Genomic DNA, 12734 nt, shown 5'->3' with positions numbered 1-12734 from the left:
AATGTAGATTACTTCAAAAGAGGAATAATAAAAGATACTCACAATTCTGCCAGGGTTTTAAGCAAAGTCTTGTTCTGGCTATCTTTCTTTAGGTGGTCCCGAACTGCTTGAACTATCACGGAATTGTTATACAGATCTCCAGGCCACTCTCGGATTAGTGTGGCAAAACCCTGGGTGGGGAAGCCGAAGAAGGAGAACACGTGTTAAACAAGATCACAACTAAGACTTTATTAAATAAAGATCTAGTTTCTTTTCCCACACATTAAACTCCTAAAATCCTGAGAGTGTCCAAAGTGACATGTGTCTTTAGTGTGCTAATGAGCTGGCAGGTAGTTGGCTTCCCCAAGGTAGCGTCTGGATGGGAACTGTTCACTAGGAAGTTCAAGGCAGCACTAGATGGGTGGGACTTTTCACCCTTTAAAGAAAAGGGAAGTGATAAGGGCTAATGGTTGAACAGATCGCCAATGGCTAATAGTTCAATCAATCATGCCTAGGTAATAAAGCTAACATAGAAACCCAAAGGACAAATTTTGTACAGCTCCTGGCCTGCAAGAATGCATAAGTCCTGATCCGCTCCCCACATGCCTTGTCCTAAACATCTCTTCATGTGCATCACTTGTAACGTCCTTCATGACAACCAGAAATGAAAATATGTGTTCCCTAGAGTTCTAGCAAAGCCAAAGCCAGGGCTGTGGGTGTCCTAACTGGCATTGTAGCTACTGGAACGAATGGGCTAAGACACAGTCTAGGTACCTTATAGTTCCCCCATTGAAAACAAGTTAATAGGATCACAGCAGAATGCCATACCTCATAATCACTTTCCAAGAACTCATGCAAGATCATTTCATAGATGAGTGGCTTCAGGACTGGATCCCCTCTTGGCAAGTAAGGACTAATAGCCTAAGGAAGAGGGAGAAAAAAACCCTTCAAAACTTAGTAAAATGAACCTGCATCCTAATTATGCAGAAAACACAAATGTGCGTTTTCAATGTAAAAATGATCAGTTGAACATTTATTTCTCTAATTTTCCTGATGAATTAACAAAAACCTAAATTACAGGATAGAAAATGTCACAGAGACTATAAAACTCAGCTTCTTAGGCAACCAAAGAAATACAGGTAATCTAGTTAGCTTTCTTTATTGAAACTAAAGCAAATCAATCTTTAAAATTCACAGTCATCTTTGTATTTAGGGAAAACACATATTATACTCCTAACACATTTTTCAAGGTTAAATTTCAAAATACTATTCATGGACCCTATAGCACCCTCTATACACTAACTGCCATACTGTGTGCTGGAAGTATAAGCTGGGCTCATCATCCCCTAGGAGCTCAAGGCCCCACGGAGATGGGCAGACATCTCCACAGATATCTATAACATTCTGTAGTGAGTGCTCCATGGCAGGTGTTAGCTGAATACTATGGCAGCAGAGAACCTTGCCCACTCCAGCCTGAGCTCTATTAAGCAGAGAGCAGGAGAAGGGTATCTGCAAAGGGGATTAAACAACAGCAAACACGTGCAGCTGAGAGTGCGGCTCTGTGCTGAGAGATGAGAAAAAGGAGGTGGTCACTGAAGGGCGATGAGACTGGATAGGAAACAGAGGTGGGGTCACACAAGGCATTCCAATTTTATGCTATGGTAAGAGGAGAGCAATAGGAGAGTCATGCATCTATCAGAAGGCCCTTGCAAGAGTCTGGGCAAAACTTAAAGCAGTAATAGTAAAGTGGAAGGGAAGAGGCCCACCCAATGGTGTTGGCATGGCAAAAAGATGGAATACAAAATAAAATCGAGGGGTAATATATACTAGGGAAAAGAGGTTTTGAGCTGAAGGAGTAAGTTTATCGTGTGTGAGAAACATACTGAAAGTAGAAGGACCAAATTTTGTATGAAAGGAGTTACATTATTTTAGCTATCATTATCAGCAGTGAAGAGAAGTGACCTTCACATACAATTCTAAAGAGAGATCTGGGTTATGAAATTATAATGGTAATGAGGGCAACAGACTAGGAGAAAATCCTTCAGGAACAGCCCTAAAAACTCCATAGGAAGTGTTGCTGGGGGTCCTTACAAAGAAGAATAAATTTATGGGACAAGCAAAGAACAAGTCAGAGAGCTGATGAACTAAATAACTGGGATTTTAAAAAACAGTAATTCCAGAAGGGCATTCAGAAGACCCCAAAATACTGAAAAATTAAAAAAAAAAACAGTTTTAATCACAGTAATAACTGTTAATTTGAGTAATCTACACTACTGAAGGATTTAAAAACTTTTCATCAGTGTAACATGGCCACATTTTTCTACTTGTGTTCCAACAGGTAACATGACAATTAGAAAGATATTGATTGGGCCCAGTACGTTGGCCTAGCAGCTAAGTCCTTGTCTTAAAGTGCCAGGATCAGGGATGCTCATTCTAATCTCAGCAGCCCAACTTCCCATTCAGCTCCCTGTTTCTGGCCTGGGAAAGCAGTCGAGGATGGACCAAAGCCTTGGGGCCCTGTACCCAATGTGGAAGACCCTGAAGAAGCTCCTAGCTCTTGGCTTCAGATTGGTTCGGCTCCAGCCATTGCGGCCACTTGGGCAGTGAATCATCAGATGGAAGATCTTCCTCTCTGTCTCCTCCTCTCTATATCTGACTTTGCAATAAAAATAAATAAATCTTAGAAAAAAAAAGATATTTATTATTCAATAAATTTAAAAATGTCCTGTTTTACAAAGCACTGAATGAGATTATACATGTTTCCTGAAATCATTAAAAAGAACATAAAAGTTTTACCTAAACACAGAGAAAATTGGAAAGACAGTAAGGTGAACATATCATACCTGTAATATAAATATGTTTGTTTTATGTATATAGAATTATTTTTATATTTTATAATTACTACAACTTTGATTTTTCTTTCTTTCCAGTTCTCCATTAGAGAACTATTATTTTCATTTATTTACATCTCAATATTAACATACTACATGTAAAAATAAGGAATCAAAAATAAATCTTTGCTTACCTTAAGCTGTCCAATTTCTTTAAATTTATAAACTTCATATTCCCAGAGCGTTGCATTTTTCCCAAGAATCTTCTGGCATTTGCTGGTAATAAAAGCATCCCAGAGAGAAAGAAATATAAATAAAACAGCAAACAGAGATGAAATAAGTGGGCATGTTCGTTGTGCTTTAGACAAATCTTTCTTCCCAGGGATTAAACAAATTTCTACCTCAAGTACCAATGGACATGAAGGAATTACTGTAACTTGGTTGCATAACAATCGACAAAAATCCTAACTATTTCTAGTAAATACTTGTAAGTGCACATGGATATCTTTTGAAAGATGACTCGGGCTTTTCCTTAGTCTGAGGTTCTCATTTACCACGAAAAGCATCGCTTGTTTTGACATTTTTTTCCTTGCCTTGAAGAAACTAACATACCCCATAGTGTTGGATTCTTTCTGACAAGTTTTAAATAATGGACTATAAAACCAGCCTTCAGAAAGTGAGGATGCTGTTGCAGTCCAGATATGCTATGTCACACATCAGTGGCAGACATTTTCTTCCACCATCTCAGGCAGGTGAAAGCAGCTCTGGTCTTCCAGGGCATGCACGGGGCACTCCCAGCTCCACTCACCCACAGGCCCACCGTGTGTTCTGTCCACAAGTCTCCTGCAACTTAGGATCCTGAGGTCCCACCACTTCCAGCTCATTGCGACCCTCTTTTTTTTGGAAACAATTCTCCCTGAACTGTGAGCAGAGGCTCAGTGTCATAGACAATCTTCTAAGGGTGTTTATTAAGCAGACATCCCCAGAAATGAGAGGATATAGCTTGGGCCTCCCGCTGGAGCAAAGAGCAAGTTGGATTATCATCCAGTGCGAGAAAGGTGATGTCTTCTCAGGCAATCCTCTAGAGCAGATGGCCTAAGCCCAGGATTTCTCTCCTATAACACATCCTGCAGCAAAGTCAGAGTCATCTAAGCGACTGCTGTGCTATAGGAATTAAGGCTTGGAGATCAGGGGCAAATACTGATACTGTAGTTATTACAACTGGTGTAATAATACTTTGGCCACAACTATTGGTTCAGTTGCATTGTAGATATGACAACTGATATAATGGTCAGTACCCTGGTCACTACTATTTGTATATTTGCACACTAGCTGTAATTATTGCTGAGAGAGACCTTCAGCTTAGATGCAAGCACTGCATGTCTTCTGCTGGCTTCAGTGAGACTATAGCAGGTGAACTCACTGGATTATAAATAGGGTAAAACCTCAGATACTTCAAGGTGCTTGACACTTTTCATTCCATTTATCTTAACAAATAATTGTGAACATGTCATTACTACCGTGCTGCTATGTCATATTCTCCTTTCTCCACCAGGTGATTTATGTAGGCCAAGCCAATATCCTAGAGAAAAATGAAACGAAGGGATTTTTATATAATTCAGCTAGTATAACTGAAAAGTCAACCCCCAGTTTCTGAGCAGAACATGACATTAGAGTTCTTGAGTGCTGTTGATTGCTACCTGTTTGCATGTCTTGACAACTTACTGAAGGTAATTACACTTGCTTTTCTTCCCCATATTCTGAAATGCGTATGTTTTTAAAATTGAGGTTGCTATCTCAGAGGTTCTTACTCTGGTATGCTGGTAATGCCCTTACGTGTTTTGTGCAGTCCGGATAGGATAAGTAAGACTCATGTGCTACCAACAGAATTTGATACCAGTCTTCCCTACACCTCCCAACCTGTTAGCAAGTGGCAGGCAGCATGAGCCACACAGAAGCTCAAGTCTGAAACCTGAGATTCAGCTAGACTTGATATCAGATGCCAAAGTTTCTTGATCACTGTCATCTCCTATCCGTCTTCACTCTCCATTATCACTTCCCACTTAGGTGGTCAGAAAGCTCCCCAAGTGACCTGTCTCTGTCGCTTCTTGTTTCTTCCCTCTCTCTCTCTTCTATCAGGTCTCCCTCTGTCCCTTTGTCTCCATCAGAAAATCTTTCCAACAGGGAAACCTAAGGTAAGATTCAAAGCCTAAACTGCAATCTATGTTCAAAACAGACCCAAGTTCTTCAGATTCTGGCTTTGGTCCCTCAACTCTTCCACATAACCAAGAAAACCAAACTACTTCATTTGTTTGCCCCTTGACTTATACTAAATGCTGGAATGCCTTCCCTTCCATTTGTGCAGGATCCTTGTTCATTCTCTGCAATTTGAACTTAAAGGATGCTAGGGTTTTCTTTCCTCCTTGTATTCCCAAGGCAATTTGCATGTGCACCCTGTGGAGTTAAGGCTTTTATGTGGAGTTTTACAGAAGAGCTTCAGATGGGGAAATGTTGGGCTGAAACCCCTGTGGCCAGAAAGGCCCAAGTTTGCAGTTTTTAGCCTTAAACAGCAGGGTACTTGCCCACACACTCTCTCAGGGTCCTTCCCACCCAAAGGATATGATTTCTACTCTTCGCATTGCATGTTCACTGTCACAGTTAGCAAAGAAATAGGCTTTCAGTCACTCTATTTTTTCTGGAGTCCAAAATGTAATAAAAGTATATTTGATGTCCTAGATTAGTCTTCATAACAAAATCAACTGAGTCTGTTATTATGGAGACACTGAAACAATCTAGTTTTAAGAAATCAGTCTTTTGATAAATTTTGTGGTAATGTGATTTTTACCTATGATCTAAAGAAACGTCGACAAATATAACTGGAGAGCTTTGGATTGAAAGTGTATTTCACAAATATTGTTTCCAGATTATCTGAAACTACCTCCTAGCAGGTGTTAAGTCTCTTGTTTACAAGCAGAAACTGATTCAATAAAATGAAATATTTTGACCTCACAGGCAAGAGAATTAGTTTGAAATAAATTCTCAAGGTAGGAAGAGGATCTGTTGAAACATACACTTAACATTTCAAATGGTAAGACTGTATACTTACCAGAATCTTATGCCTTTTAATATTCTTCTGGCTAATTTCAGCTGCCATCAAAGCTTCCTATATTTATAGAAGCATGATAAAGGGAGTGGGAAGAAGATGGAGAAAAAATGAGAAGATATCGAGATTACAAACTATATTTATGTTTTAACATTCCAGACTACATGAATAACCCCCATTTTTCCCTGCAGCTTTTGCCTGAAGCACTGGAATTTTTAATGCTATGGCTGAATGAACTTCACTGAATTTAAATTCAAAGGCAATCAACCAAAATGAAGGCTTCTCTTATTTCCATTTGAATTCCGTATTAGGATACTGGCATCACATTTCAGACACAAATACAAACACAACAGAACCTCCTAGTCTCCAAGCCAAAAAAACGGCACCTATCATTTTAAATTAAATATGTATCAAATCTACTGACAAAGAAACACTTTTGTGTTTCAATAAAAAAATAAACCATATGCTTGTGTTTATGTCTATCTACAATGAAGGTTTTCCAAGTCTGATTTTATTTTTACTGTGGAAAGTTCCTAATTCTCCAACATCAATGTTTGATAAATAAATGGTATCTTTAAAAAACTGCTTCTAAAGCAATGTGATAAAATAATGGGTTATAAACAAAAATAGTAATACTTACAATATAAAGAGTTTACGACTTAAAAAAATTTTTTTCCAAAGTCCTTCCAGGTGGCTATAAACTGACAGTAAGACAACATTTCACTGTTGTCTTTAGCTGATTAATATATAAGCTCATTGGTAGAGTCTGTAACTAGACTAACAATAGAATGCCTTTGCAGCTGCCAGAGTTGAAAAATGTTTTCTGTTTTTCAAAGGTCATGTTGGGGCATTGTTCACTCAAACTGCTCTAAGGCAAGACTCAGTGAAGTCGTAATTTTATGCAAACCACTTCTATTTTAAATCAATGTATTATTAATTTAATAGCTTTTCTTTTATATATGAACTAAGCAAAAAAGTGGTGATTTCACTAAAATATTAAAGTGGCACACTACCCAATACTAGCTTCTTTAACTTTCTTGGGAAAAAAAAAAACCATAAAACATAAACTCCAATAGGCTGGATCTAACCCTTTCTTGCCATCCTTCCTCATCTCCTGCCCCAATTATTTGTAAAGCAAATGAATTGCTACAATCCTCTTGTTCCCCAATTTCTGCAAAGGCTACTGGAAAGTTACTAGTATTCCATATATTTTTGGCTCAGGGCACTCTAATTGAAAGATTTACTACCAAAATCTTCTCTATGTTTCAGTCAGGTCAATACTTTTTAAGAAAATAAAAGCCAAAGTACTTCATATTTTTTCTTTTCAAGGAGCCAGTCAATGTGATCATCTTGATCGCGTTCCTTGGCTACAACGACGTCTCTCGGACTCACGATGTAAAAGAGCGACTCCCCTTCAGCAGACTCTGCAGGTGACACCAAAGGGAAGAGCAGGTCACTGGACACGGCCAGGCTTGGCAGCCACTCGGCAAGGCGGCCCCATTTCACTCTGAAGAGACAGCGTGTCTCCTTCTGCGCCACCCGGAAGGTAAGGGAGGTGGAGACAGGGTGGAGAATGACAGAGTCTATGTGGGTGTTTGAAAACACCGAGGTGCGGAATTACTGAAAGGCAAGGGATGGAGATTAGGAAGGAAGGGTGAAGAGGGCGAGGAGACATGGAGGAGGAGGGGGAAGAGAAGCAGGGAAGGAGAGAGGAGGAAAGTAAAGAGGAAAGGAAGGAAGAAGGAGGAGGAAGGAGGCGAAATGGAAATACTAAAAAAAAATTAATAATTGAGCATTTTGACTTCACCTGAAAGCAGTGTGCCAAATTTTCCATGTCTATTGCATAGTAGAATCCAAGTACCATACATAAACTTTATTTATACCATAGTTCTATTTTTACTGAACAATTACACCCCACAGTCGGCGATAAATGTTTCCTCCTCATCAAGGTCAAGGCCATCTAAAGTATAAATGACGGACGCCCAAGCCCTGGGGACATAATCTATCATTTCAGGGCACCGTGCACAATGCCAATTGTGAGGGTTTCCTGCAGAATTCAATTATAAAACCTGTTTTGTAGGGTTTCTGAGTGTGCAGCAAAGTTTGCTCTGAGCAAAATGTCCAGCTTGGATGCTTTCACTTTGTGAATCACAGTTGCTTTTGCCTTGTCCAGAATCCACTCTTACGATTTTCAGCTTATTGGGAGAGTCATAGTAGTTCAAACATGTATGAAGTATTTCATCATTTCCTTCTACCAAAATGACAACTGCAAATATTCTAAAACAGTGTCTGTTGTTTTAGGAAAAGGATTTCTAGTAAGTTTTAATCATATTGTTCTCATCAGGGTATTTTACAAGGATCTGACACTTAATCACAGATGATACCACGATGGCTTAGTACTGCTTTTCCTTTGTTTCTCGGCAGTGACTAAGTAGATTCATTTGTCTGTGCAACAAATGTCACATTAAAAAACCTGATTGTTTGGGGCCCGGCGCGGTGGCGCAGTGGTTACGGTCCTCGCCTTGCACACCCGGGATCCCATATGGGCGCCGGTTCTATCCCTGCAGCCCCGCTTCCCATCCAGCTCCCTGCCTGTGGCCCGGGAAAGCAGTCGAGAACAGCCCAAAGCCTTGGGACCCTGCACCCGCATGGGAGACCCGGAAGAGGCTCCTGGTTTCGGATCAGCATAGCATCAGCCGTTGTGCTCACTCGGGGAGTGAATCATCGGACGGAAGATCTTCCTCTCTGTCTCTCCTCTCTGTATATCTGCCTTTCCAATAAAAAAAATAATAATAAAAATAAATCTTTAAAAAAAAAACCTGATTGTACCAGGACTTCCAGTCTACTCATTCAGTCACAAACAGAAAGACAATCTTCTCCATCCTCCTAGAGCAATTCTTCTAGGGACACGAAGTTGAGAATGATACAACCATCAGGGTGGTACCACATGCTGCGGAGTTGAATGTCACGGGAAGTTTGAGGACAACAACTGAACAAAGAAGGAACCAATTCCTGGGTTGGTCCTGATCCAACATCTGCCTTTCCTTTCTGCTATGGCTCAGGCAGGCTGTGTGATACCCAGCACCCTCAATTCCAACCTAAGAGGCCTACACAGATGTTCTCTAAGCTCTTCTCTCAACACCTCAATTTAAACTTCTACATATGAATCAGATAGTAGGGAAGCAAGAAGTGTAGGCACCCAGGGGAGCCAGAAATGACCAACTCTCACCTAAATGATAGTCTCGACATTCATTCTCCTGAAAGCCACGGACTGTCAGAGCATCCGAGGAGATCTCCTCACACGTCTCGGAAAGGGGTTGGATGATGTCCAGTCTGGGCCGGGCACAGTATTCTTTTTCCTGGAGAAAGAAGGGGAGGGAGAGGCTGACTTAATTACAATTCTAGAAGAAACACAAATTGATTCTAGTCCACCTTACTCGCCGCAGTTAAAACACCGGTGCCCACAGATGCACTTCTAATAGCCTGCCATGGATACCTTCCTAACACTCCTCTTTCCTGCCTTTTTGCATGAGCTGAGCACGACAGGTATTGCCAGGTCATTCTGGCATTACTACACAGCAGCCCATTGCATTTGCAGGGTGTAAGTAGCCTAAAGACAGTGGCCTTCTACTTAGCCAACTTTATCACCCCTCTGAGAGAGTGAATTTTAAATTCCATTTAGTTTATATAGTTTCACAAAGCTAGGGATGATAGTTGTGGATAGAGTGGTTCTAGATCAGTGTGGAAGGAGAAAAGAGAACTGATGAGTTGCTGAGCTCCTGTGACCTGGTCTTTGACTTGAAGGCCTTCCTGAAAAGTTTCACACTCACATGCTTTATTAATGAACCAAAGAAAAGCAAACATTGGGAGACCAGCCTCACACATCAGGGTATATCCATCCAATGGAATAGTATACAACCACTAAGCATGAGGAGAGACACTATGTACAAATATGGCAAGACGATGAAATGACGCTCCTAACAGTAGGGCAATATAGATGAGAACCTAACTAGGACCACAAGATGTGAAAATGCATGCAAATGTGAAAGGTGATCACATGGAAACCATGGGGATAGGATACTGAATGATATAAAAATATACAATATATTTTATAAAAATAAAAAAATATATACTTTATTGGGGGTAAATCAGTTTCCAATATCAAAAAAAGGTGGGAAAAGACAGCACAAAGCTTCCCTCACCACTCCCTTTACAATTATGGGTCTATGTTTGCCAAAGCGAACACTACTCGTTTTAATTTTAAAAATTTGTGGAATTACATATGTGGCGTTATATAAAACAAGCGTCTATCATTTCAGCATACATTTTCTTTTACTGATTAAATTTTTTCAAATAATATTTGTTTTTGAGATAATGTATTTCTAATTTACATTACAGTCAAATACTTAATCTCACCTCTAAGACCTTCGCTTTCTCTGAGAAAAAATTCCATTTTTTAATTTGCTTCATGGTTTTGGCCTTTTTAAATTTTCATTCCTTTTCAATACTATCTTTTATTAGCAAAGGTTTCCTTTCTTCCTTTCTTTGGTCAATTGTTTATTAGCTTTCCCTTTTTCATTTTACTGCTTCTGTCCTTATTTCTTTTCCATCACATTCTCAAGCTTCTCCACATTCCTCATCAAAAAGCATTGTATTTACTCCCTCAGGAGCCACTGCTTGTCTTTATTTTCGAAAAATAAATAAAATAATAATAAACCGATGTCCTGCAATAGGGCTAGAAGCCAACCCTATTGATTTTAGTAGGTTGGAGTGTTCACTTAAGTCTACAGCGTTTCATTGCCTAGCAACATGGGCACCCAGAGCTTCAGGTTACTATAGTGATGGCTTCCTAATGCAAGTGTGCTCTCAGAGAAATGCTCAAGAGCAACTACCACTTCAAAAAAAATGGTCTCCCAGGGTGTTTCTCCTCCATTTTATTCCTTGCCATTTGAAAGGAAGAGGATAAAAACAACAGAGCCCACTACTTACTTCCTGCAGAGGGCTAGAGAATCAACTTCAATTTCTTTCATGTATGACATCCAAATGCAAATCCGTTACAGTAAGCTCTCCTGGTTCATGGCTGAAGTACCTGGCAGGACCCCTGCATTCTAACAATGTGGATAATCTGGCAATGCGCCTGACCTGGGTTTTCAAGGGAGACTGGCGTGTGCCCGCCCCTGCCTAGACCACAGGCAGATGTTTTCTTTGATAGCCACGCGCAGTGACATTTAGATCAGCGGCTGCTGCCTGTTAGCCATCAGTTTCTAGGCACTGCCATCTGCACTGATAACTGGGGTTGGGCAACAGCCGCTCTCACGACAATAATCAAGCTGCTCAGGAATGCTAGGCCACTGCAAAATAAACAAATATGTCTGGCCCAAAGGGAATAATGAACCACCCTTTCTTCAATTCCCTCTGGCCACGGGCCCCTATTGTTGCAGCAGATCAACTCTATTGCTGTCATTTCTGCTAATGCATAGTGTCAGCTTCTGTTCCTCGCCTTTCAGCAAGAGGAATACTTCATTCCATTTGACATAAGTACTGAGAGAGATGGAAAAAGAGGGGCAAAATGACTCTCTGCTTTGCACAGCAGAAGGAACAAAGGCAGGCAATGAGTGGAGCTTCTGAGAGGCAAATCGGTTAGGTCTACAGGGCAATCTCTGCTGACCTGATTTCATAGGTCAGAAAGTTGCACTTGGCATACAGCACATGCGTCTGACAGAGCTGGACCTGGGGGTTACGCTGAGAATGAGCTCCCCAGCCCTGTGTATTTGGGAGGAACACAGTTACCATTTTTTCGGAAACCTCCTTTACGTAGGAGAGTACGACAAGCTGGTCACAGAGAGGTGCAAGTCCACTGATGTAGAACTCTGTTTCAAACTGAGACACTGCAGACAAAAGAGAGAGAGAGAGAGGATGCACCATTACCAGGAGCCAAAGGCAGTGATAATCAGAGGAACGTATCAAGTTTGAACGCCTGATGGACCCACTTTAAAAGGAGCTACCACAAAGTGGTTATGGTTGGACACACTTTCCCCGGTGAATACTGAACGTGTTTCATAGTTGCCACTACTGCAGGGGCATGAAGGAGCCAGACTTAAAACTTCTCATCACAAACATGAATGGACACAGCAATAACAGCTGTACAAATGGCTGCAAGTACCCTGTGCCCAGGTGGTTTGAAATGACCTGGGTAAGGCATATGAACTCCTTTTTATTAATAACCCAAATAAGCGGAGTTCAAGGTTTTCTCAGCTGCAGTATTGCTGCATTACAAAGATGATCAGCAATGCTATCTGTATGAGGGGTCTTTACAAGGTGCACATAAAAAACTATACCTGAATTTCAAGACTGCTTGCCAGAAAATAAACTTACCCCCTCATTCCATTCTGCACAATTTTTTTTAAGTAACCTCCCATTTATGGACATGTTCCGTTTGCATAAAATATTATACTTATAGGTCTTTGAGTTAGGAAAAAAATTTGTTTAAATACAGATTATAAGACACCAAGATTCCTTAAGTAAAATTAATGTCAAGGAAAAATAATAAATCTTTTCTTCATAAAAGTAGATAATTCAAAATTCCTGAGAGTGGTGGGCATTTGGCATACTGGTGCAGATGCTGACTCAGACACCCCCTTCACCCCCATCTTACACTGGAATGCCTGGATTCACTATCTCTGATTCCTGATTCCAGTTTCCTGCCCTGGGAGGGACAGGTGATGGCTCAACAACCTGGATCCGTGTTACCCAGGTGGAAGACCAGTCTGAGTCCCTGGCGTCTGGCTCCAGCTTGACCCACCCGTGGTTGTCAGGAGATT

The 12734-nt window shown here is 40.6% G+C and overlaps 1 protein-coding gene across 4 annotated transcripts in view; it reads right to left on the bottom strand.

Annotated features, from left to right (window-relative positions):
- Window positions 1–12734, bottom strand: part of VPS41 (VPS41 subunit of HOPS complex) — a 132304-nt gene that overhangs the window by 27326 nt on the left and 92244 nt on the right. For all 4 annotated transcript variants that reach the window (XM_040964920.1, XM_040964921.1, XM_040964923.1 and 1 more), the window contains 8 exons: window positions 11704–11801; window positions 9143–9272; window positions 7222–7337; window positions 5917–5973; window positions 4331–4392; window positions 3005–3086; window positions 808–900; window positions 43–170 (listed from right to left, as the gene is read on the bottom strand). In XM_040964920.1, the coding sequence (XP_040820854.1) occupies window positions 43–170; window positions 808–900; window positions 3005–3086; window positions 4331–4392; window positions 5917–5973; window positions 7222–7337; window positions 9143–9272; window positions 11704–11801 (766 nt within the window). The remainder of the gene's footprint in view (window positions 1–42; window positions 171–807; window positions 901–3004; window positions 3087–4330; window positions 4393–5916; window positions 5974–7221; window positions 7338–9142; window positions 9273–11703; window positions 11802–12734) is intronic.

The sequence above is a fragment of the Ochotona curzoniae genome, unplaced genomic scaffold (genome assembly GCF_017591425.1).
Source record: "Ochotona curzoniae isolate NIBS_2020 unplaced genomic scaffold, NIBS_Ocur_1.0 scaffold_3835, whole genome shotgun sequence".
Classification (NCBI taxonomy): Eukaryota; Metazoa; Chordata; class Mammalia; order Lagomorpha; family Ochotonidae; genus Ochotona; species Ochotona curzoniae.
Note: the sequence above shows the minus strand (reverse complement) of the source record. Positions and strands in the feature narration are given on the sequence as shown.